The sequence below is a fragment of the Otolemur garnettii genome, unplaced genomic scaffold (assembly GCF_000181295.1).
Source record: "Otolemur garnettii isolate 467f Iridium unplaced genomic scaffold, OtoGar3 scaffold00019, whole genome shotgun sequence".
Taxonomy (NCBI): Eukaryota; Metazoa; Chordata; class Mammalia; order Primates; family Galagidae; genus Otolemur; species Otolemur garnettii.
This window is the reverse complement of record NW_003852414.1, coordinates 16,492,364-16,517,808: the sequence shown is the minus strand read 5'-3', so window position 1 is coordinate 16,517,808 and position 25,445 is coordinate 16,492,364. Positions and strand designations below refer to the sequence as shown.

Genomic DNA, 25,445 nt, shown 5'->3' with positions numbered 1-25,445 from the left:
ACTAAGAGAGAAAATTGAATGAAGGAAAGTGTGAACTGACAATGGAGAATTATTTCCAGTGGACGTAGTTGGGACTGAGTCAGGCTGAGGAAGTGATGAGGGGCGTTTAAAACTAGGCATATCCATTAGATCTGCAGTGGGGACAGGACCTGACCTTGGCTGGTGATAAGTGAGACGGTATCTCCAGTTTCATTGATTCTCTTTCTTACATGGGTAAGAATACGTTCACGGCCTCTCACTCTTCATGGACAGAATTTAGGTGAGTTACATTTTCTGATTATGCTTTTCTTTCTTTTTTTCTCCCCCCCCTCCCCCAGAAAACCCTGTTTGAAAACGTCTCCTGGTGGTACCATCAGAAATGTCTTCCTTAAGTGGGAAGGTCCAAACTGTTTTGGGCCTTGTGGAGCCAAGCCAACTGGGCCGCACCCTGACCCATGAACACCTGACCATGTCTTTCGACTGCTGCTACTATCCGCCTCCTCCGTGCCATGAAGCTATCTCCAAGGAACCAATTATGATGAAAAATTTATATTGGATTCAGAAGAACCCTTATTCCCATAAAGAGAACCTTCATTTGAATCAGGAAACGGAAGCCATAAAGGAAGAGTTGTTGTACTTTAAAGCTCAGGGTGGAGGGGCTGTGGTGGAGAACACGACTTCTGGGATTAGCCGAGACGTGCAGACGTTGAAGAGGCTTGCAGAAGAGACTGGCGTCCATATCATATCTGGAGCTGGGTTTTATGTGGGCGCAACTCACTCTGCCGAGACCAGAGCCATGTCAGTGGAGCAGGTAGAAAACCCTAAGTTCTTTGACAATACCAGTTCATAAATTCAGAATAGCCAGAATCTTGAAAATGCCATTGGCTCAGGGGTAGCTGGGCCATACTACAGAAATTTACTAGCTGGCCAGGGCACCTGCCAATGGCGACTCAAATTAGCAAACATTTTACTTCCTAAAGAAAAAATGTCAAGGAAAGAGACCTTAATGCCTTGGTCATTGAAAAACCCAGTGTGTTAATATTTAGGTTTGTGTATATCACTATCTGTACTCAGGGGTGGTGCCACCGTCTGGGTGTAAACCTCACTTTTCCATCATTAGCTTCAGTTATGCAACCTTGACATTTCCCCCACCCCCCCGGATTTTATAATAACCTTCAATAAAGATTCACCTTAGGGTAAAACTTAGCAGGCAGAGATTTGGCTCGTTTGTGAAAATGTTTCCTTCTCCTTTTACAAAACAGGAGAGGTGGAAGAAAATTCATCTCCCTGTTTTTGTTACAATACGATCTTAAGCAAGAGCGGGCAGAAGGAAGTAAATCTTTTAGGGACAAAAAGAAGGAATAAACTGCGAAGCTTGTTTGGACATCCATGTGCTGTCTTTCTAAACACATGTATCTGTTTATATGTGTTTGTACGTATATGGAGATATTCATCTGTACCCCCCAGTGCCTGTCTGATGAGCAGAGAGTGTCAGCTGCTGCCTTTGCAAAGGATGAGTTGCTCCTTAAAATACTTTGCATTTCAAAATTTTATCTGCATTGTTTTTTCCTGAAGACTTAATTTTTTTTTGAGATAGAGTGTTGCCATGTCGCCCTCAGTAGAGTGCCATGGTGTCACAACTCACAGCAGCCTCAAACTCTCGGGCTTAAGTGATTCTCCTGCCTTAGCCTCCCTAGTAGCTGGGACTACAGGCACCTGCCACAACGCCTGGCTATTTTTTGTTGCAGTTGTCGTTGTTGCTTAGCAGGCCTGGTCTGGGTTTGAACCCTCCACCCTCGGTGTATGGGGCTGACACAGTAACCACTGTGCTACAGGTGCCAAGCCATCAGGACTTAATTTTTTAAATATGTTTATATTATTTGAAGATTATGCAGATGACAGGATTATACATTCTGCTAACCACTCTTAGCAGCAAATATACATTTGAACCCCAATGTGTAACAGTAGTTTTGCATGCTGTATATTTCTATATGGTGTAAGGTAAAGGACTGAATAAATAAGAGGGAATTTTTTTTTTTTTTGAGACAGAGTCTCTGTTGCCTTGGGTAGAGTGCCATGGCATCATAGCTCATAGCAATCTCAATAAGAGAGAATTGAAGAATTACTTGAGACCATTGATGGAGTCGGTGGCAGTCTTTCTATATTCCAGATCAGTGTTTTTCCAATTTTTTAATGTTGCAGCACACTTGAACCTATAGTCAAACTTCCATGGCACACTTGAATTATGTTGATCCAAAAAAAGAGTTAAAAAAAACAGAATATACTTACTGTACATTTCTTGTTAAATAATCTAAGTAAGATATTGTTAACTCTTACATTTAGAATAACTTGTTGACTTGTGACTGGCCAGCAAAGTGCCTATCTCCCTGGCCGGTATTAATAGAATAGAATGCTGAATCCACGTTCAAAAGAATGAATGACTAGATAAATAAATCCATTCACATCCTGTGTTAGATCTCTTTGGATAAGTTCCCAACCTATCACATGTGTTTATTTTTGCTCTTCCTTAGCTTACCAGTGTCCTTATTAATGAAATTCTCCATGGAGCTGATGGAACCAGTATCAAGTGTGGTGTTATTGGAGAAATTGGTTGCTCCTGGCCTTTGACTGATAGTGAAAGAAAGGTTCTTCAGGCAACAGCTCATGCTCAAGCCCAGCTTGGTTGCCCTGTTATTATTCATCCTGGACGGAATCCAAGTTCACCATTTCAGATTATCCGAATATTGCAAGAAGCAGGTGCAGACATCTCCAAAACAGTTATGTCACACCTTGATAGGTAAGCAGGCTGACCTCCAAATTGGGGTAAACCACCATTTGATTGATGGATGATCAAATAAGAAATCAGCAATAATCAGATCAATGCAATTCTAATCACATAGAGATAACCACTAACTTCTTGGAAGATAGTATTTAGTGACATTAATAAAAGTCACTGCTGCCATCATCGTGGTGTCCCTACTCTGTGTCAGATAACATTCTAGGTATTTTCTTTTACCAGACTTCATCCTTCATAACTTTTCATATAAGGTATCACTGTCTGCTTGACTTCTTGGTCTCACGTTGTGATATCTCAGTGGCTGCCAATTCCACTTGCTCCATATTTGCCAGTAGTTGGAGTGATGAATTTATCTACAAATATAACAAGAGGGAAAGTCAATTATTACACCCTGAGAAGAAAACCACGAATGTAAATGTTCACATTTGTGTCGCCTGTTGTGGCTTGAATCGTCTGAATTTTGGAAAATGCAATTATAAAAAAATAATAAGCATATGTATTGTTAGTGTTATGCATTGGTTTCCTGGGCCTGCTGTAACAAACTCTAACAAACTGGGTAAAACTAGAGAAATTTGTTCTTTCACTGTTCTGGAGGCCTGGTGTTTGAAATCAAGGCATTGGCAGGGCCACGCTTCCTCCTCTATAGAAACTGTAGGGGAGAAACTTTGCTGCTTCTGCTTGAACGATCCAGGCATTGGTAGGCTTGCAGCTCCATAACTACAATTCCTGCCTGCCTTCACATAGCCTTCACCTCTCTGTTTCCACTCTTCTGTTTCTTTTTTCTTTTTTTTTGAGACAGAGTCTCGCTATGTCATCCTCGGTTGAGTGCTGTGGCATCACAGCTCACAGCAACCTCAAACTCTTGGGCTTAAGCGATTCTCTTGCTTCAGCCTCCCAAGTAGCTGGGACTATAGGTGCCCCCACGATGCCTGGCTATTTTTTTGTTGTAAGTTGCCATTGTTGTTTGGCGGGTATGAACCCAGCCTGAGCCCCTGTGCATATGGTTGGTGCCCTAGCCGCTGAGCTAAAGGTGCTGATCTCTGTCTTCTATTTCTTATAAGGACATTTGTCATTGGATTTAGGGTTCATCTGGATAATCCAGAACAATCCAATCTCATATCCTTTACTTAATTACATCTGTAAAGACCCTTTCCCCAAGTAAGGGCACTTTCAGAAGTTCCAAGGGTCAGAAGATGGACACATCTTTTAGGGGCCCACCAATCAATCCTTACACATTATGTTAGTGCACAGGGGCCAGCAAAATGAGTGGTTACATAAATAGATGCCAGCTGCTTTTCATTTTATGAACTAGCCCAACAGTGTTGCTAAGGCTGGTCATTTGCCTTTAGATTGAATTTATTAAAGAACTAATATTGTGTGCTTGGCATTCCTTGGGAATCCTGAAAGTGAAGATGTGTTTTCCGTTGTTTCTGAAAAACCTCAGTTCTTGTTTCTTAAAATACTGTTTCGCTGTCAGGTTTCTTACTGCTCACAGGTCAAGCTCCAATTTGACACATGTAGCCCCTTCCTGTATCCTGTATCTCTTAACATCTTTCATAGTTCTGTCCACTGAGCTGTAATTTCTTCAGTTTTGTCTTCCTATTCACTAATTCTCTTTTCAATGGAATCAATCTGGTCCTTATCCTCTTTATTTGTTTTATAGTATTAAGATCTATAGTTATTTTTTACTTATTATGGTCTACTTGTTTACTTTTCACATCTGCTTGGTTGATTTTGATGATTTATTTTCCTTTCAACGTGTTTTCAATTCAATCTTTATAAAAATATTAACCATAAAATGATAAAATTGATAAATCTAATTTATATCATCCTTTTTTTTTACTCTGATGTTATAGTTTGTGGGTTCTTTTGGCTCTCATTGGACTCAATTATTTCCTTGTGTTTTCTTTCTTTTCTTTCTTTTTTATTTTTGAGATAGTTTCACTATGTTGCCCTCTGTAGAGTGCTATGGTGTCATAGCTCACAGCAACCTCAAACCTTGGGCTTAAGTGATTCTCTTGCCTCAGCCTCCCAAGTAGCTAGGACTACAGGCGCCTGGCTACTTTTTTTTTTGGTTGCAGTTGTCACTATTGTTAAGCAGGCCCAGGCCAGGCTCGAACCTGCCACCTTTAGTTATGTGGCTGGTGCCCTACTCGCTGAGCTATGGGTACCACACCATTCTCTTGTATTTTAAAACAAAAGTTTTTTTTTATGAGCTCAGATTCCTTGGAAATTATTGTGAGTGCTGCATTATTTTGTTTTTTTTCTCCTCTCTAGTTTTTGTTTGTTTTGTTTGTTTCTGGTAGACAGTGGAGGAGGGGCACTAAAAACCTGAGAATAGTTTACACTAAATTTAAATTTTGTAATTCAATTTTTTTTTATTCTTTGGGAATCATTGAGGGTACAAAGAATTATGGTACACTGATTAATTCAATTTTTAATTGTGGTAAAATACACATAACATGTACCATCTTAAACATTCTGAAACGTACATCTCAGTAATGTTAAGTTACATTACTCCCCCAGGTTGTGGCAACCACCATTCTACTTTCTGTGTCTGAATTTGAATTTCAAGGGAATGCGTATACATGGAATCATACACAGCTTTTTTGTGATTGTTTAATCTACATTTTAGACTTAGGGGTTTAGAACCACACAGGTGCTATGAACTCTGACCCCCTCAGCTCAGAAGGCTTGTGGTTATGAATTCTCAAGGGAGATTTTTTCTAAACTTACCATTCTTTCACCAAAAGATCAGACAGAGAAAGACATATACTTATGTATACTCGACTTACAATGAGATTATGGCCCAATAAACCCACTGTAAGTTGAAAATGAATTTAACACATCTAATGGACCAAACATCACAGCTTAGCATAATCTACCTTAAATATGCCTGGAACACTCACAGTAGCCCACAGTTGGGCAAAGTTATCTAATGCAATTCCTGCTTTATAATAAAGTGTTGACTATTTCATGTCATTTACTTAATACTGTACTGAATGTGAAGAACTGAGAGGTTGTACAGGTACCGAGGTGTGGTTGTTACTGAATGTGCATCACTTTCACATCCTTGTAATGTCGAAAACTTACTGAGTCAAACCATCCTCAGTCCTAAGGGACTGTCTATAATGACCTAAAACTCTCTTTGGGCCAAGTTTTTACTTAGATCATCCACAAGGATATTGTCTTTGGGTGAAGGGATTTCTCTTGCCTCCTCTCTGATCTCCCACCTTGGTTAGGCCCAAGCTCTGTCTCCTTTGGTCTATTAAAATCCTCTAGGCCAGATCTCACCTTATTTCTCATTTTCTCAGCTTTCCAGTTTCTGGCCCCTGAGCAAGGCTTACTTTCCCACCAGCTCAATCAAGCATTTAAAAACATGGGTTTCTTTCTTTTTCCTCTTCAGTTTTATTCGGTATTTTACATGCACTCTGCTGGAAAGGCTTTCTGTGAACGTTTAGTCTGCCACACTGCTGGCAAGTGGCTCAAGATGATTCTTAAAGAAGAGTCTGCCTAGCCCTATTTACACTTAGACATGTATGTAAGTTATAAAATTATGCTTGGCATAAATAGAAAATAAGTTTTCATTGGCAAATGTGAAATAAACCTTAACTTCTAACACAATAGCATCTCCTTGCTTATAAAATCAACATATACATTTCCTAGTTAGATATATATACGTATTGAATGTACTATATTATATACATTTAAGGATACACTTATATATGGAAACACACATAGGTATTATTTTCAGGTGATGAGATACATTATATGATTTGCATTTGGCTGTGATTTCAATGTATCCCTCTAGAAGGGTTCAGAAGTGAATAGAAAGGTTGGCCTGATATCAGACAATCTCAGAGTGTCCTAGAAAAGTCTGAGACCATTGCTGAACAGACACCCCACTTTAGACCTCTGTTATGGATTTTTTCAGGGTTTCACTGCCTGGGTAAAAAAAAAAAAACATAACTGGGGAGGCAACTAAGGAAAAGGGCTTTAGAAAAACTAGTGCATTTTGAAAAACATATTGAATATAAAGTAACAGGAAAAAATAATCAGGGAGGCAGGTGTGGGCAACGTTAGCTTTTTGAAGTGACTCTTCACAGCAAGACAGTTGCCAGGCTGAAGGGGGACTAGGTCAGCCTTTCAGAGACTCTCTGAGGTCTGCTGGGCCGTGCGCATAATCTGATCTGTGCTGAAAGGGCAAGGAATTCAGTTTTCTGTAATGGGGACAAATCACAAAAGGGCATGTATTTCATGCAACAAAATGCACAGAGGACACACACAAAAAGAGCGTCTCAGAACAAGGCTTCCATGGAAAAAAGAAAGAAAGGAAGAAAGCCCCAAATAAAACTGAAAATCACTTCATTCTCCCACCATGCCTTTCAGACCGAAGGGAGAAGGTGTGCAAACCACAGGAGGTAACAAGTGAAGGGGGTGGTGTCAGGGTCCCCTCTAGAACCTCCAGCAGGACTGACCCTCAGCCCAGTTGGCCTGCAAAATTTCTATCCCTTGAGAATACGGAAATGAAATATTCCAGGATGCCCCTGATCACACAGGTAGACGAAATCTTCATTAAAATTCAATGCATTCACATGGGCACACACACAACAATGACCACAAATAGGTACAGGGCACCCAAATGGGGCGCTGGGGCCCTGGGAGGGAAGAGTTAATGAACGGCCATCACCTTATGAGACCTCTGAACCACACTGTTGTCATGTGACTCTTTGTGACCCGCTTAAGGTCATTTACCAGGAGATAACAGCTTGACAAGATAAATCTGCTTCTGTGTCTAGGCCCTCCCCTAACCATCTGTTCCCTTTAAGAAACATGGGCCTGTCCAAGGGCCTGTTGGCCGCTGTGAATTTAGCCCTAGAGGACATCCTAGGGGGCTGCCCTTGACAGCGATAGGCACCCAAAGTCAACATTTACTGGAACACAGCATCAGTGCTTAAGTGTTCTTGCTTGTTCTTTTAATCTAAAAAGGATTTCTGCCTTTTAATCATTTATTATGATTTTACTACTGGTTAGAACATTGCCCATTTTTCTAGGTGGCTTGTTGAGCACCCCCCCCAGTCTAATACAGGCCGTATGCGATTGAAAAAAGCACCCCACAGATACATTTTTTGCCATTCACGTCCAAGGAGATTTCATCCTTAACGTACTGTTAGAACAGCTGTAGGTGTTTTTACAACAAAATTCTTTCATTACCAATGAAAACAGGGTCAAACAACATGGCTGGCAGGTATTGGGGTACTATTTTCTAACTAAATTTTTGAGCATCCCTCCCCCACCCCTAACAGGTGCTATGAGGCTGAATCTCTTCTCTACTTGGTTATCTATTTAACGAGCCAAAGGGCTTTGATAGAAATCCAGGGCCTAGAGTTTAATTAAGGGCACAGTGATGATTAAGTATAGGAATATAGCACATCACTGTTTTTGAAAATTCTTAGCCATGGAAGGTAGAGGAATCTGACCCGAGAGTTTCTGGAAAACCAGAGTGCAGAACTCAAGGGATGGACCAAGAGCATATTTTTCTTCTCTTTGTTCTGATCTTTCATGCCAAATTGGGCCAACTCTTGGAAATATATAATTTGATGTATTTTAATGCTCTTAATTAGATGAAGGAAGAGTGGAATATCACTTCATTCATTCATTCCACAAATATTTGAGGGCCTAATTATCACACACCAGACCCTGGGCTGCAGCCCAGCGAACAACCTCTCTCTGCCTTCAAAATGATTATTCAATTATAATTATGGTGACTTTTAACCTTCAGGTTCTCTTTGAAAAGCCACCAGAAAATAATTATGTGGTATCCTTGGAACTGTAGGCATTTAATCTCTAAGAATACTAGTGAATTAATGCGAAGTCATTCAAAAACAGTTCCAGGCAAAAGTTTGGCAAACTGAAATTGAGCAAAACATCTTTGTAGCGTTAAATAGTACAGTGGCATTCCTTTTTAAAAGAAAAGTTGGAATGTTTTGCACCTGCAGTTATTTACAACATCTAGAATCCCATGAATGTGGCACTGTATTGCTTAACGGTTTGTTGCTGGGATCACCTATTAAGCATGCACTACGTCCATAGTGTTTAGAAAGCATTGAAAAGAACAAGCGTGCAGTAACAGTGTACACCGTGTGGGAATGTGTGTAATAAAATCAACGTGGTTAGTCCTTTTGGCTCAGATGCAGCCACTGAAATTAAGAAAATCAGTTCAAACAGCAAAGGAGAGGCCCGCTATGCAAGGGAGAATTTTGGATAGAAAAATGTTTACTAACACCTATTCAGTGACTAATGTCCATGGATATTTCCTCTGTTTTCAGTATGATGGAAAACAAAATTATAAGAAAAGCTAGATACTCTTAACCCATAATCATGTCCCCCCGTTTGTAAATACCTGGGCACGACTGTGGAGAAGTTTGATGTGATTATGAACACTGTGTTGTGAAGAGTTATTCACTGACATAGAAACAAACCCCTGGAATGCATTGTAGGTTGCAGGTGTGTGATGACAGCCGATGACAGCACATGCTCTTTCATTAATGCAATGTGGATTTTATGTCCTCATGGGGGACATTGGAAAAATAGTGGAATCCAGGGCCCAGATTGCCTGGCTCCAGCCTCTGATACCAGCATTAACTTGTCTGTGACCTTCAGCAAGTTACTTGGGCCTCCAAGCTTGTTTGCTCGGACGAGGGTTAAGAAAATATACTTTACGGCTCGGCGCCTGTGGCTCAAGTGGCTAAGGTGCCAGCCACATACACCTAAGGTGGCGGGTCTGAATCCAGCCCTGGCCTGCCAAAACAACAATGACAGCTGCAACCAAAAAAAAATAGCTGGGCGTTGTGGCAGGCGCCTGTGGTCCCAGCTACTTGGGAGGCTGAAGCAGGAGACTTGCTTGAGCCCAGGAGTTGAAGGTTGCTGTGAGCTGTGATGCCACAGCACTCTACCCAGGGGGACAGCTTTAGGCTCTGTCTCAAAAAAAAAATGCTTTAATATACTTTGAACCCTGAAGTGGTTGACAAATCCCTTTCTCTGCTAATGCTTGGTGTGGACTTCCTTTCAGTGTTATAGGACCTATTTTAAAAATAAAAAGAAGAGGAAAGAAAGAGTGAGGAAGGAAGGACAGGGAGAGAGAAAAAAGAAGGAAGAGGGGAAGGGAGTGGGGGAGGGAAAGAGAAGGGAGAGAGGAAAGGAAGAAGGAGAAAGAAGAAAGAGAGAGAGAGAGTCCAGGCAAACTTTGGACAACCTGAAATGTACCACAAATCTTCATATACATATAGTGATAAATGAAATGCATAAATAATTAATGCATAATAAATAATATTTATATGCATTTATATGCATAATAATTAATGCATAATAAATAATATTTATGTATAATAGTAAATGCATAAATAATTAATGTTATTTAATGGCACCAACAATAAAGTTATCGTGGTAATTGGTCATTACCACCAATTAATTCTCAAGCATCCCAAACGGCACTCTTTAACAGAGACTTTTGGGCAATTTGCCTGACGTCAGGGTAAAAGAAGACACCAGTCATGTGTCCTATCTGCTACATTCTACCCACCAAATCCTTCCACTAATAATTTTATTCCAAAGCAATTTTTCACGGCTCTGACACCATTCCCATGAAATGTGACATTTTAACAAATAGGATTGCCATGTCTCTGAGATTTATCTTCACTCCCCTCAATACCATCGTTCCTGGAACCGCGTCTCGCCTTACATGAAAAACACAACCTCTCTCGTGTTAATGTGGTGGCTGGAAAGTTCATATGGTAAAATGCTCTTCCTCGGATGTATAAACTGTGAAATGCATTTTAAAATAAAGTTTTAATTACACTTTGCAACTCAGAGCCAATTTCTGGTTTGAGTCTAATTTAAACAAGGGTTTTTCTCTCACGCAGCCATCTGTTCCTCTTGCTTAAGCCTACACTGAAGTCATAATATTGAAAGGGTGACGTCATCCCTTCCGATGATGTCATTAAACATCTCGGAGCCTTCCCAGAGAACTGAAGAAAAGTGAGAAGAGGTGCTTGTTACAGTATAAGTAGTGGCAGTCTGCAGTGTTTTCCTATTATTTCTCTGTCCCAGATAATCCACAAATCAAAAATCCTTCCTGTTCAATAAAGGTAATGCCTTCATGCAAAAAGAATCCTATTAAAAAAAGATAAATGAATTTTTAAACTACCTACATATGGGGGGATAAACTAGTATATTTCTCAAAGAAAAAAAGAATATACATGATGCATGACTAGTGTTTTAAAGTTAGATTAATATCAGATGTACTGGATTATAGTAAATTTAGTTGTCATCATTAGGTTATAGCAACATCTATTAATTTCTTTTAAATATTGCACTATAAGTATTTTAGAATTCATTTTAGGTATTAGATGAAGAATTCTAGTTGAGTTTGATAATTCTTTTAAGTACTTTTAAAAAACCTTTCGTGTAATACTCAAGAATCTCACATAGCTCAATCTGTACAAAGATCCATTGGTTATAAATTGAGAAATTCACGACAAAGATGTTTTCTGAAATTACTTTCTTGGTTAATGATTTTTATAATAATTAGTCAGTGAAGTTCAACAACTTTTTTTTTTTTTTGAGACAGAGTCTTACTTTGTCACACTCAGTAGAGTGCTATGGCCTCGTAGCTCACAGCAACATCAAACTCTTGGGCTCAAGCAATTCTCTTGCCTCAGCCTCCCAAGAGCTGGGACTACAGGCACCCACCACAACACCCAGCTACTTTTTAGAGAAGGGATCTTGCTATTACTCAGACTTGTCTCAAACTCCCGAGCTCAGGCAATCCACCTGCCTTGGCCTCCCAGAGTGCTAAGATTATAGGTGTGAACCACCATGCCAGGCCAGCAACGTTTTAAATAAATCATTTGTGTATACATATCACTTGCTATTGTGATTATATGCCTACTTTTAAAAAGTCCTCAAGTCTTTTTAATGTGCTCAGCAGGGAATGTGCTCTGGGCTTCTGTATCTATCAGTCCTTGAACTTGTCCCCAGAGCAACACAGAGCAGCCCACAGGCACCCAGGTCTGGGCCCAGGAGTTCCTAAAGTGGAATGGCTGGTGACTTACGACGAAGTCACAGCATGGCAAAATGGAAAGAGCGCAGGACTAGGAGTTAGAATTCCTTAGCTATTGATCGTTTAAAAGACTTGTCCTTGAGTTTCTCTATTAGTGCAATGACATTAATATGTGACATAATTATTTCACCAGTTTATCATGAGTTTCAAAACCTACTCCTTCCATATTCCTGTTATTTAATGGCACCAACATCTAATCAGCTGCCTAGGACAGACCTGTGAGTCCCGTCCCTTGCCACTGTCACTGTGGGGACAATGTCCCATCTTTCCCTCCTCCCATTGCTTCCCTATTCCAGCTAAAGACAGCACCATTCACCCAGCAGCACCGTTCACCCAGCTGTTGGCCTAAATTCTTGCCTCCTCTATCTGCCTCATAAGGTTTCCAAACACAGCCCCTTCTACTGACTCCTCTGCTGTTGCCTGGACTTAAGCTTCTTCCCTTAGCCTTGCTTCTAAATCTGGCCTCTGCAATCCACCGGATCAATCTTTCCAAATGCAAATCTGGGTGTATTCCTGCCCCCTGATTTAATACTTTTCAGTGGGTCCCCTTTGCCTTCAGCACAAAATCCAAAGTCTTGATCTTTTGGTGCCCCCCCCCACTTCCCCACCTCATCTCCTGTCATTCACAGTAGGACCAAAAACTCCTGGACTGAAGCCACCCTGACCATGTCCTCAGGACTCTGGCCCGATGGGTCTCATATGCTGCTCACCTGTGTTCAACACTCTGTGATCTATTGGGCAGAATCTTTCTTCCAATTGCAATTCACTGGGGGGGGGGGGGTTCCATCTCTATAAAGCTTTTCCAGAACCACCCAAGCAATGTTTGATGTCATCTTCTCTCTTTGTCATCCTAGTCCCTAGTAGCGCTCTTGCTGTGACGTTTGGTAAACTCTATATAGCAATTATTAGGTGTCACTGCTAGACACTGTACTTCTTGAAGGATGAGACTGTATTTGTCTTTGTTTGCTGAGCTCATGACTCATAGTAAGTAGGGGATCAACAATGTATTATTAAATGGATGGACGGATAGATGGATGGATGGATAATTCTCCCATCATGCACTTTAGCGCTAATAAACTACAGGCTTATATTCAGGAAAAGCAAGTTTACTCTTTCCCTCTCAACAGGTGTTTCTCTGGTTGTTCATCCCTTGCCTGACATTGAACCCCACCAACATTTATCCGTATCAGGCATCCTCAAACTACAGCCCGCGGGCCACATGCAGCCCACCTAGGACATTTATCCGGCCTGCCAGGTGTTTTTGCCACTGCTGCCTGTCCTGCTTAGCAGCCAACTTGTCCCAGGGCCCACAGTCTGGCTCTCCAACAGTCTGAGGGACAGTGAACTGGCCCCCTGTTTAAAAAGTTTGAGGACCCCTGATCTAAATAGTATGCTTTAAGATTCAACTCAAATGAATCACATGAAAAAAAAAATAATAATTCAAATGAATCATTTCATTCATTTTCTTTCCTCATTACTTTGTATTTATTTGTACTATAAAATCTTTTCACATATTTCATTATAATCATTACCTTAAACATCCATCTTCTTCTGCAGACTTTAAGTTCCTTGAGACAGCAGCTTAAATTTCTTATTCATAGTTGTATTCCCAACACAGGGGATGGCATGCGATGGGCGATAGTAGGTGTTTACTGAATTAATTCACGAAGGCATGAAATGAAAATAATGTATTAGAGAGTTATTTCAAACTGTAAAGCCCAAGACAAATGGTGGCTATTGTTATCACCTTGATCAAGCCTGTGGATCATATCTTTTTTTCGTGGTCCTTTCTACCTAGAGAGCCTTGTCTAAATTATCACTTCACGCAGATTTCTTTTCTCCCACGCAGAGTACATTTTGACCTTAAACTAAACCCCTGAACACGTGGATAAGATCTAGCATATAAAGCGGATTGAAAAACAGAATCAACTGTCTTGGTTCCAGCCTCACTACACCGGGTAAATGAGAAGCATATTCTGAACATGAAGACAGCCAAATGATTTCAGATCACCATCTTCTTAGCTGATGTGTTTTCTTCCCCTAATTAATGCCTGTTTCTTATGCACAGAGAATTTACCTATCAGTTGAGCAACAAAGCTACGAAGTATACAGCAGAAAAAGTGTTACCCTATGAATGATACGAACAAGTACTTAATCCAAAAATCTCATCTTCCTCCTGGGAAATCCAAAGATCATAAATGACATGGATGTTAGTTCATTCTCCTTGAAGAAGGGACATTTCTTCAGTGGGAAATGCAGTAGCTTTCTCTCTCTCCTTATTTATTTATTTATTTATTTTTGGGACAGTCTCACTCTGTCACCCTGAGTAGAATGCTGTGGGGTCATCATAGCTCGCAGCAACCTCAAACTCTTGGGCTCAAGAGATCCTCTTGCCTCAGCCTCTCAAGTACCTGGGACTACAGGCATATACCACTACACCAGTTTTTCTTTTCTTTTCTATTATTATTATTTTATTTATTTATTTATTTATTTTTGGTTACTAGAGATGGGATCTTTCTATTGCTCAGGCTGGTCTCAAATTCCTGAGCTTAAGTAATCCACCTGCCTCGGCCTGTTGTAGGTCAAGGAGCAAAAAATACCTATCTTAAAAGCTAGGGAGATTGAAATAAAAGACAATAGAATTATTCTTGTATATAGAATCTGGAATGAGAAGTGGCTGAGGTTTTCACCTCCACCATATAAGCTGGGCTATGAGATCACTGATGATGGAGAGGGCAGGATCTTGGTGTCACCCTCATCTGAAGGACATCAGGCAGAGTCCATTTCCCATGGTGTCCTGCTGACATTCGGGGTCAATCCTTTCTCCAAGTAAATAAGAAAGTCGTTTGCATAAATGCAGCTTCAGTGGCACACTGGCAGTCCTTGGACACCATCCAACTGAGTGTCATTTTCAGGGGAGGAAGTCACCTTGTCAGCATGCAAGGTGCACAGTGCTTGCTCCTGGACACCACTGGAGCGAGGTGCCCTGAAGGAGGAATAGAGGTACCATGGGGTGCAGGGTGGGTACTTGCACCATGAAGGGGCCACTCCATCTAGGAACACGGCTTCCAAACACAAAAGCAGTCTGGATGTCTCCATCGCTCCTCAGGTGGGAAGCTTGAGTCATCAACCTGTTCTGAGACTCCGTTTCTCTGTCTGGACAATGAGATGTCCCACCTTCGTGATTTCCTTCTTGTGAGGATTATGTGAGTGAGGGCTGCGTTAAATGCCTGGCAACTGTGCGGTGCTGACTTCCTGGTGTCCCCTGTGTCACCCACCCTGTCCTTCATTGCCACCTACTACCATGCTCTGCTTTTTTGCAGGACTTTGTTTGAAAAATAGGTGTGATCACTGACACCGTTTCTCCCCATGGATTTTGCACTCTGTCTCCTTCTTCAATAGGGAAAATGTAAATAAATTCACTTCTTAATTCTTCACACCAGTGCTTAGTTATCCAGAGACAGACATATCATGAAATATCAGTTAAAAAGATAATAATATATATGTGTATGCGTTATACATATATGAGTGTGTGTATATAAATATACACACACACACATAAACTTTTTAACAACAGCAAATTTGTCTGCCCTCTTTTTTTGGGGGGGGGTTGAGACAGAATCTCACTCTGTCACCCTGGCTAGAGTGCTGTGGTGTCATAGCTCACAGCAACCTCAAACTCTTGGGCTCAAGAGATCCTTTTGCCTCAGCCTCCCAAGTAGGAGCAAAGCTATAAAGTATACGGCAGAAAAAATGTTACATATGAATGATATGAACAAGTACTTAATCCAAAAATCTCATCTTCCTCCTGGGAAATCCAAAGATAGTTCATAAATAACATGCACCTAGAGTCACCTGCCACCATGTTTGGCTAGTTTTACTATTTTTAGTGGAGACTGGGTCTCACTTGTGCTTAGGCTGGTCTTGAACTCCTGAGCTCAAGCAATCCTCCTGCCTTGGCCTCCCAAAGTGCTAGGATTATAGGTGTGGGCCACCATGCCCAGCCTCCCTTTAATATTTGAAAGGAATATAGAGCAATGTAAGACTCATTGTAAGAAAGTATGAGATTGTCATAATATAGTTTCTGCTGCTCAACCATGTTATTCAGATTTTCCAAAATAACTGTTAGGTACCATCATTCTTATTGTAGGAAGCTACCCTCTGACTTAGCATTTTAAAATCTCCTTAAGCAACTTTCATCTTTCCTTCCATGCTATCCTTTCACGGAAAGTTCCTCATTTTTCACGTGTTAATTTGAGGGTTCTATGGGAAAGAAACAAAGTTAAAAATAAAAATATACCCTCTACGCATTCAGGTAATGTAATTCTGGAAAATGTTCTTTGAGTTAAAAAAAAAAAAATTGGCAATTGAAAAGCCATATAGGACAATGGTCAAGAGAGGGTCTAGGCTTGGAATGAATTAGAATTCTAGCACATTTTTTTTTCTTTTGAGACAGAGTCTCACCCTTGGTAGAGTGCTGTGGCGTGATAGCTCACAGCAATCTCATACTCTTGGGCTCAAGTGATTCTCTTGCCTCAGCCTCCCGAGTAGCTGGGACTACAGGTGCCCACCACAACACCCGGCTATTTTTAGAGACCAGTTCTTGCTGTGGTTCAGGCTGGTCTTGAACCTGTGAGCTCAGGCAACCCACCCACCTCAGCCTCTCAGAGTGCTGGGATTATAGGTGTGAGCCACCACACCTGACCTTCTAGTGCATTCCTTGAGTGAGTATCTACGTATAATCTCTCAAGCCTCAGTTTCTTCACCTGTCAAATTGAGACCTGTTGGAATTATGGAGAGTGTTAAATGAGAAAATAGATGCAAAGCACAATGCCAGGCACGTAGTAAATTCTTGTAATTTTCAGCTATGATGATTACGATAGGCAACTTTCTTTTTTTCTTTTCTTTTTTTTAATCAAGATAGGGTTTTGCTCTGTTGCCCAGACCCCAGCCCAAAGTGCACTGGTGTGGTCATAGCTCACTGCAACCTCAAATTCCTGGCCTCAGGTAGTCCTCCTGCCTCAGCCTCCCCAGTACCAGTAGCTGGGACTACAGGTGCCCACCATCACTCCTGGATAATTTTTCTATTTTTAGTATAGATGGGGTCTCATTCTAATTCAGGCTGATCTTGAACTCCTGGCCTTACGTGATTCTCTTGCCTCAGCCTCCCCAGTAGCTGGGACTACAAGTGCCCACCACCACTCCTGGCTAATTTTTCTATTTTTAGTAGAGAGAGGGTCTTACTCTAATTCAGGCTGGTCTTGAACTCCTAGACTCAAGTGATCTTCCTGCCTCAGCCTCCAACCTCCCAGAATGCTAAGATTATAGACATGAGCTGCTGTGCCCAGTGCACTTTTTATTTTCAATTGTAACTAAGATGGAAGATTTTTCTGTGGCTGTACTTTAACCATAAACTTTTCACTTGATAGATCACTTAAAATTTAGAAAACTTAAGTCTCAAGGCATTAGGTCAAAAGAAGGAAAAATTTATCAGGAACAAAAATGAGAGCCTGATTCGACCTCTGGGGGTGACCCGATTCCCCTCCTGACTCCCCCATACCCAATACTTTATGTTGAGTAATTAAGAAATTGAATTTAACTGACTCGAAAGGAAAATATACTAAACTTATCTCTTCCTTTTACGTTATTTTGATTTTATCTATTTTGTTTTGAAGCCTGTTTCTTTCGGGAAAAAACAGAATATGTTTACTCTAGAAAAACACATATTCTTTCAGCCGAGTAATTTTGGAAGCAAAAGATGGTCTCCATGGTAAGAAGATGGAAAAGGAGTTGTATTAATAGAAGAAAGCACAGAACTAATGTACAGTTTATAGCATGAAAGAAAGATTTTTTAGCCTCCCTGTCTAAAACAACATTGTGAACTGTAAGTTATGCTAAATTGGTGAATAGAATTAAAAGGAGCCAGTCACAATATGAGAGCTCAGAACGAAAGTCGATCGTCAACTCCCAGGAAGCTTCCTGGGAAAGCAGGGGCCTCCCCACTACCCACTCGTGACACAGGGAAGCTGAATTGGTCTTAGTGTGGTTTGGAAGACAGGCTCTGAAAATAAGTCTGACCTCTTAGGCGTATAATAATCCTTCTTTAATCCTTGCAGCCTGGAGTTACCAAAGAAATACAATCTCAGCGTAGATACTAAGACAACGATTGTTTGCCATTCTCAACATTTCTGCAGGCCCATCCTGCACCCCAATCACTTCCTTGCTCTAGATCCTTAATTCCCTTCCTGCAGTGTCTAATGGGGTGTATTTCTCGCTCTCACTCTTTCCAGATTATCTCCTGCTGGGATATTTTAATTCTGTCCCAGTTCCCTATGTGATCGAATCTCTACCGCGGCACCTTGGAGTTACCGTAATGCCTCTCTTTTTACTTGTTAGAATCTAAATTCCCTGAGATAATCTACTCATGGGTCATACTCCGCTCACCTGGCTGTAGTCTGTACTTACCCTCCCTTTCTCTCCTCGCGCATTCAGTGACACAGTCTTACATCCTAAAAGAATGATATTCGAAACAGGGTATCAATTGCAATGAGAAGACACCCACAAAACTTGCCATAAAATAATAAATTATATTTAAACAACATGCACTCCAGAATATGGTGTCACTTACCATGACCCTCCTTCTACCAGGCTTTGAAAACAATTTTATTTTTATTTATTTATTCATTTATTTGCAGGGGGTTTTTTTGTTGTTTTTTTTTGTGGCCAGGGCCAGGTTTGAACCCACCACCTCCAGTATATGGGGCCAGTGCCCTACTCCTTTGAGCCACAGGCGCTGCCCTTGAAAACAATTTTCCAACCACGTTACGATCTTCACTAGAGAATCACCCTGCTACCTTACAGCAAGGCTTCTTGTTTTAACCAGATAGGTATTAGTCACTTAATTCACTAGACCTTTATGGCCAGATTTCCTTTGATCGTTTTCACAGTTCACAGCAGTTTTTAGGACATGAAAATTTGCCCCACTAAGGGATTTCATAAGAGGGCAGGGCCTATCCTTAAAACAATTCTGAAGGCGAATTCAAGCTTGTTTTGGAGGAATGGTCGCTAGATTAAAATAAGCGTACAGTTCCCGAGTACTTTAGAAAGGAAAACTCCTTTTTGGATGGGTAAGGTCTCCTTTTTCTGGCAACAAAATTGAACTGACTGTTTTATAATCACATCGTAAGAGGCAACTCAAAAGTTCTATTACCTGACTTAAACTGTGTCCTAGTACATGGCATGCTAAAAACTTTTAATCTGTGGAAAACAACGCTCTTAAAAATAACAATATGTCTTCTTTGATTATCTGTAGGTCTCTCCCCAGTAAGCAGGAGCTACTGGAATTTGCTCAACTTGGCAGTTACTTGGAATATGATCTCTTTGGCACTGAACTCCTTAATTACCAACTCGACCCGGATACTGACATGCCAGATGATAACAAAAGAATTAGACGGTAAATATGATGAAATCTCTCAGTGTTTCCTTTCACGAGCCCTTTTTGATTATCCTATCTGGGTGAGTATTGGCCAAGACTCAGAAAACAGTGAGCAGGTTGAACCACAGACTTGCAGAGAAAAATATATCTATGCTGTTTTCAGGGAGAAAATCTCTACATATTATTTCAAGGAGAAAATGAGTCATTCTAAGTAGGCTAAAGCTTAGCAGAGCCTTACAAGTTCAGCGCAGATGGGCAGCTAACAGGAAACACAGCTGATACCCAGCCCCTGCCATAACAATCAGAGAACAAAAGGTGTTTCCCTTCTTTTACCCCTAATAAAACAGGCTGCTTCTTTTCCCATCTTGATCATACTTTCACAATTAATATTTGAAATACTATATTAAAGGTATTCATTAGAGGAGTGATTACAACTTAAATGTTAGAAAGATTAGGTCTGAAGATCGAATATCATATAACATGCATCTTCCAAAAATTGCCCAAAGCTGATGATTATTGGAGTCATTTTTTGCAATCAGGTGGAAATGTGAGGAGTCAAGCTAGTTATTTGTTGGGTTTGGTGTTGAGCAAATGATAATATGAAAATTGAATAAACCAAGTTAGGAAATCTGAGCTGAGGGCCAGGTGGCTCATGCCCTTTAATTCTAGCATTTTGGGAGGCTGAGCCAGGAGGATCACTTGAGGCCAGGAGTTGAGACTAGCCTGGACAACACAGCAAGACCCTGTCTCTACAAAAAGTTAAAAACAAATTAGCTGGGCATAGTGGTATACACCTCTATTTCTGGCTACTTGGGAGGTGTGCTTGAGCCTAGGTGTTCAAAGCTGTAGTGACTGCACTACTGCACTCTAGCCTGGGTGACAGAGTAAGACCTTGTCTTGTAAAAAGAAAAGAAAAAGAATATCTGGGAGGAGAAATAGATTTGGAACTGACAAGGAAGACTTCAGTTTGAGAGGATGTACGCATTGCTATTCACTGGGACCCTAAGATAAGGATGCGAAGCTCAGGATAGAGATTAGGGCTGAGATATAAATCTAGACATCGTCCATTTGTATGTGATAGCTTGAACTGTGGGACTGAATGAGATCACTCAGAAGAGGAGGAGGACAGAGACCTGGGGACAGAGACATTTAAAAAATGGAATCACAACTGTCTCTCAAAGACAGGTCCAAAAGAAATTTTCAAAGTGATAATATCAGGGAAATATGTTGTTATTTGAAGTCAGTGGAGGGGAATCATCACAGCAGAAGGGCTTGGACACTTGTAATAGGTGGCAAATATCAAGCAAGACAAGGTTGGAAAGCAGCCATCAGATCCCACAATTTGGAAGCTCGCATTTTATAATAAGCTCAGTCTTAGTAGAAAAGGCTTGAAAAATGCACAGGCAGTGAGGAAGAGGAGGAAGGAAGAGGAGAAAGTGGAGGTGACTCTTTTAAGAATTGTGGTGGTCGAGGGAGGCAGAGGGGTGAGTCTGAAGCTGGAAGACAACACAGGATCCGGGGAGGCTTCTGCAAGAGTTCAGCAATATTTCCATAGCTAAGAGCAAAAGCAGACACAGCTAGAATGAATCCAGGGAGGGAGAGCCCATTCCTGGGCTTGCTATAGAATTTATACAAACAAAGTATGCCTGGTTTTTAGCTGAGTCCCTGGCGCAGAATATGGGAGTGTTCGATGAATGGTGACTTAAAAAAAATCTGGACAGATAAGAAACTTAGAGCAAGACTCCTAAGGAAACAGAGGGCATCAGGGGAGCAAATAGAAAGTCGGCTGAAATAAAAGAGCACAAAACAAGCAATGGTATGAATTCAAATCAATGTCTCAGCAAAGGGAACAGGAGACTGAGAATATGTGGCCGGGCGCTCGCTAGTACCCCTGTGAGATGGGCCTGGCTGTCTCCTGAGAAACAAGGAACGGATTTAGGACAGGACAGGTGGAGTAGAATGGGAATGGGAATGGCAGCCAGGGGAACGGGAGATACACAGACTAGAACGTGTTATGTGTAAGACCCAGTTGAGGCTGGAAATCACGATTGGCCGCAAACCATGTGTTGTGGTGATGATTTTCCAAAATGATAGCTTGTGTTTGGTAGTAGATCCAGAGAAACTTAGTGGGTAGAAGCAGAAATGAGAGCAGTTGAAGGGATTGAGGGTTGAGACCCTATCTGAACGGTGAAGTTTATAGCCAGGGGAACAAAGGAGGGGGGTGAGGGTCTGGGGTCCAAGCAGGAGGGAAGAAACTGTAGAGGGGATACAGGCAGATTTGTATGAATAATGTAGCAGGGAGGGCAACTGGAGGCTTTAAGGAAGTGGGTGGCTATATATGAATGGTAGAAGAGGTAACAGGATCAGAATCGCAAACTGGAGATTCGAGGTTTCAGAATGAGAGCGTTTCTCCATGATGACAAGGACCAGAATATGGCTATGTGTGCAGAAAACACATGGGAAATTGTGGACGGAAGTAGCAAAGCTGGCATTAAGAAGTGATGTCTGGAAATTGTGAGGCTCAAGGATTGGTAGCTGAGCACACACACACATTGGAGTTGGGGGGAAGATCTTGAGCCCGTGGTCCTACTTGCAACATCCATGGATCTTTCCCCAGGGAAGTTAACCTTTATGTCTGAGTAGCTCCTGCTGCCTCCGTGGACTGGCATTCCTCCCTGAGGACCTCATTAGCAGCTAATTATGCTTTAAGTTTAGTAGCAGCAGAGAGCTAGTTTGTCCAGTGAGGTGAAGGCTATGTTAACCAGTTTGATGGAAGCATTTGTCAGTGTTATGCTAGTCACCTCAGGGGGTGGCACTCAGCTCTCTGTGAGCAGATTGCTTCCATCACCTTGGCTAGTGAAGCTAAGTTTGTTTTGTTTTTTGTTTTGGGGGAGTGCTACTCAAATCAGTTCTTTGACAAACAGATTGATTCTTGCTTTCTGATTTTAATTTACTTGCTCAAGAACACCATCTAATACAGGTGAACAGGTTTCTCTAGGGCCTGGGTAGTTTGTGCCACACTCAGGGGTGGATGTCCTTTGCCTAAAGGCATCTGGGAGTGAAAATGGTGTGGCGGGTGGGTCATTCTCATCTTTCACGATCTCACAAACATGATTTCCTGATGAATGGCCTCAACACGAGTCTTACGATTTATTTTGGAGATGGGAAGTTTGCACTCAAAATCTGCTTCCTTTTCCTGAGCTTTTTCATGCTGGTCTGAACTCTTTATACCTTCCACGAGGCTCCTAGACCTTCTTCTGGAAGCAATCTGTAAAGAGGAATCTATGAAGGAGATGTGAAGGGTGGCCACTGCCTCCTCCAAGCATTTCTTCTTAGCTTCTTGGGGTATTTAGTTATCTTTTACTGTGCCAAAAGTAAAACATTCTGAATGTATGGAAATACATTAAAAATATGTGTATATATATAACATATTTTATATATAAATGTGTGTATATACATGATGTATGCATACTATTCCGTACATATGTATAAGCGTGTATATGTATGCTTCATCTTCCTTAAATTAAAACTACGGGTTAGGTCACGTGACCCAAGGACAGCTCCCGTTAAGAACCAGCTGACCTCTTGGGTCGCGTGTGCTCCAGGGCTGCACGGTCCCCCACCTCTTGTGCACTTCACCATCCGTCTGCAGTCCTTTTCTGAGCCATCTTAAAGCTCCGAAGAGCAAGAACCGAGAAGCACGCTTCTGCCTACCTCTGGTTTCAGCACCAACAATTCTGCGTCTAACACCTGTTTTCAATCTTCTGCTCCATTTCTCAAATCTTATTATATCTCTGCCTTTTCACACTTTGGAGTCTCTCTCTAATATTTGTTTGCAAAACACTAACTCATTTGTATTTCTATAATTACTGTGATTTTTTGTCTTCTCATCTGTAGCGGTGCCTCCCTGCTGGCAGCATCTCTGTAACTCCGGTTCTTCCACACAGTGGCATAACACAAGAGATGATCTCTTAGTTTTAGCATGACCAGGCAGGGTTCCTTGAGAGCCAGAACATAATTGGAGCCTCAGCTTTCCATTTTTCATGAGATAACTAGTCTCCAGAATCGTCATGCGTTCTACGGATTCCCATTTTCAAACAAGAGTATCTTGTTTGCTATATTCTTTCTTTACTACGTCACAATTTGAAACACAAGTTTCAAGCTACGACATGAGACATCTTACAGGAACTGGCTCATCCATCCGATCAGCCTTCGTAGCATGAGATTGCGTATTTCTCAGATGAGGAAAAGAGGCCAAAACTGTGGGGAAAATGCCCAGAAAATACCAGTGACAAAGTGTCCCCTACAAGGTCTTGTACTCCCTTTTGCCATCGGGAATCAAGATTTCTCAGACTAAGGTTTAGCACTGTGTATGCATTCTGCCAAATCTTCCTCCATTTTAAATAAGTAATAATATAATTCTCTCAGATAATTCCCTTAAATCAAGTGTGTTCCAAAAGGAACCCTTGCCCCTTGGAGCCCTGGCGCCTGAGACATCTGAGGGAGTTTTGACATAGATCAGAACTTTAGGACATAACACAAATGTCAACCAGGCAATAAACCTTAGTGGCACAAATGGCATTACATACACTTAAGGACAGGCGCAGGGAGCATGTGACATGGACACTGATTTCTAGACAAAGAGCCCAGGTTGGCTCTTCTGCTGTGACGCCCACATTCCTCTGATCTGCAGGTAAAGGTCTAATCTTCAATTATAAGTTATATTAAAAGGTATGTTCTCAGAGGGCAGGACTTGGAGGGTTTTGGGGGGGGCAGGGAGCTTACCTTTTGCTTACTGTCAATATTATTAAATATGACTCTTGCACTCAAATCCCAAGAAATGCTATGGAAACAGAAAGGATATCTTTCAAATAATCCACCTCTGGAGGAAGGCACTGTCCATCCACCTGGATCCACTTTAGAATCCAGACACACACAAGACTGTACAGAGAATCTCAGACAGGAGCCTTGCCTACAAATTGCATCTCCTGCCATCAGAGACCCCAGGAAGTCATGGCAGGCACTGCCCAGAGTCCAGACACTTACAGATGGTGGCTGTCAGGAGGTGACTCACACTACAGATTAGAGCACTTAACAAAGCAAAGAGGATTGCATTTTTAGATCATAGTCGGGAAGCTGTTCTTAAGTCAACTGACTATAAATTTAAAGGAAAAGCTTATTATTTTTAGAATTCTTGTTGACGTAGAAGGAAGACAGAATACATTTTTATTGGTCAAGGTAATCCAAAGCTCAGAGACTACAACCATGTCAAAATTCCTTTAGACTTCCAAGGGGCAAGTGCTCCAAAGACTGGAGTACCTTCGTCAACCCTGCCTTTTTTTTCAATGAGTGTGTAGCTTACCATATGCTTGTCACTCACAAACCAACTGATTTTACTTACAGAGTGTCTTACAGGAGGATTCCTTTTGTTTCCCTATTTAATCACAGACGCTCATGGATTTTATTTGCTAGGAGAGAACAGAGAACAGAGGTGAACTCTGAGAAATGGGCCCATTAAGAGAGGGATTTTAGAAAGGAGAATAGACATGCCAGATGCAAACCCAGAACAAAGTTATTTAGTGAAATGCCAAAGTGTTCATTCATTCAAACTGGCGTGTCCTATGAGGAGCTATCTTTAACACAGTATGGCGGAGCCTTGTCATACATACCACAGGTTGGACATTTCTGTATGCACGGAATAAGGATCGTGTCCCTGCTGGGGGCAGCGGTGTCTTTATCATCACCACACAATATTTATTAAAGGTTTCTCGGTACACGTGCCACAGTGGAAGGCAAATATCTTTATGACAAGCATAGTAGGTCGCTGAGTGAACAGTAGAAAGCACCCCAAAAAGCAAAAATGGGAGACAAAAGACGCCTGACGGGTTAACATTTTTCACAGGGTGCGTCTTCTGGTAGATGAAGGCTATGAAGATCGAATTCTGATGGCCCATGACATACATACGAAACACCGGCTGAGGAAATACGGAGGTCACGGCTATTCCCATATACTCAGCAACATTGTCCCTAAAATGTTACTTAGAGGAATAACTGAGGGCACGCTGGATAAGATTCTGGTAGAGAACCCTAAGCGATGGCTAACTTTCAAATAG

At 41.4% G+C, this 25,445-nt stretch overlaps 2 protein-coding genes across 2 annotated transcripts in view; one reads left to right on the top strand and one right to left on the bottom strand.

The window, feature by feature from the left end:
* Positions 1-315: 315 nt before the first annotated feature.
* Positions 316-25,445, top strand: PTER (phosphotriesterase related). Its single transcript, XM_003786789.3, has 4 exons — positions 316-790; positions 2,511-2,776; positions 19,210-19,350; positions 25,235-25,445. Exons 1-4 carry the CDS (start codon positions 359-361, stop codon positions 25,443-25,445), a joined length of 1,050 nt encoding a protein of 349 aa, XP_003786837.1. The 5' UTR covers positions 316-358.
* The window catches only part of RSU1 (Ras suppressor protein 1), a 269,357-nt gene continuing 247,004 nt past the window's right edge, over positions 3,093-25,445 (bottom strand). The window contains exon 9 of the mRNA XM_023511371.1: positions 3,093-3,129. Coding sequence (XP_023367139.1) covers position 3,129 — 1 coding nt within the window. The 3' untranslated portion in view covers positions 3,093-3,128. The remainder of the gene's footprint in view (positions 3,130-25,445) is intronic.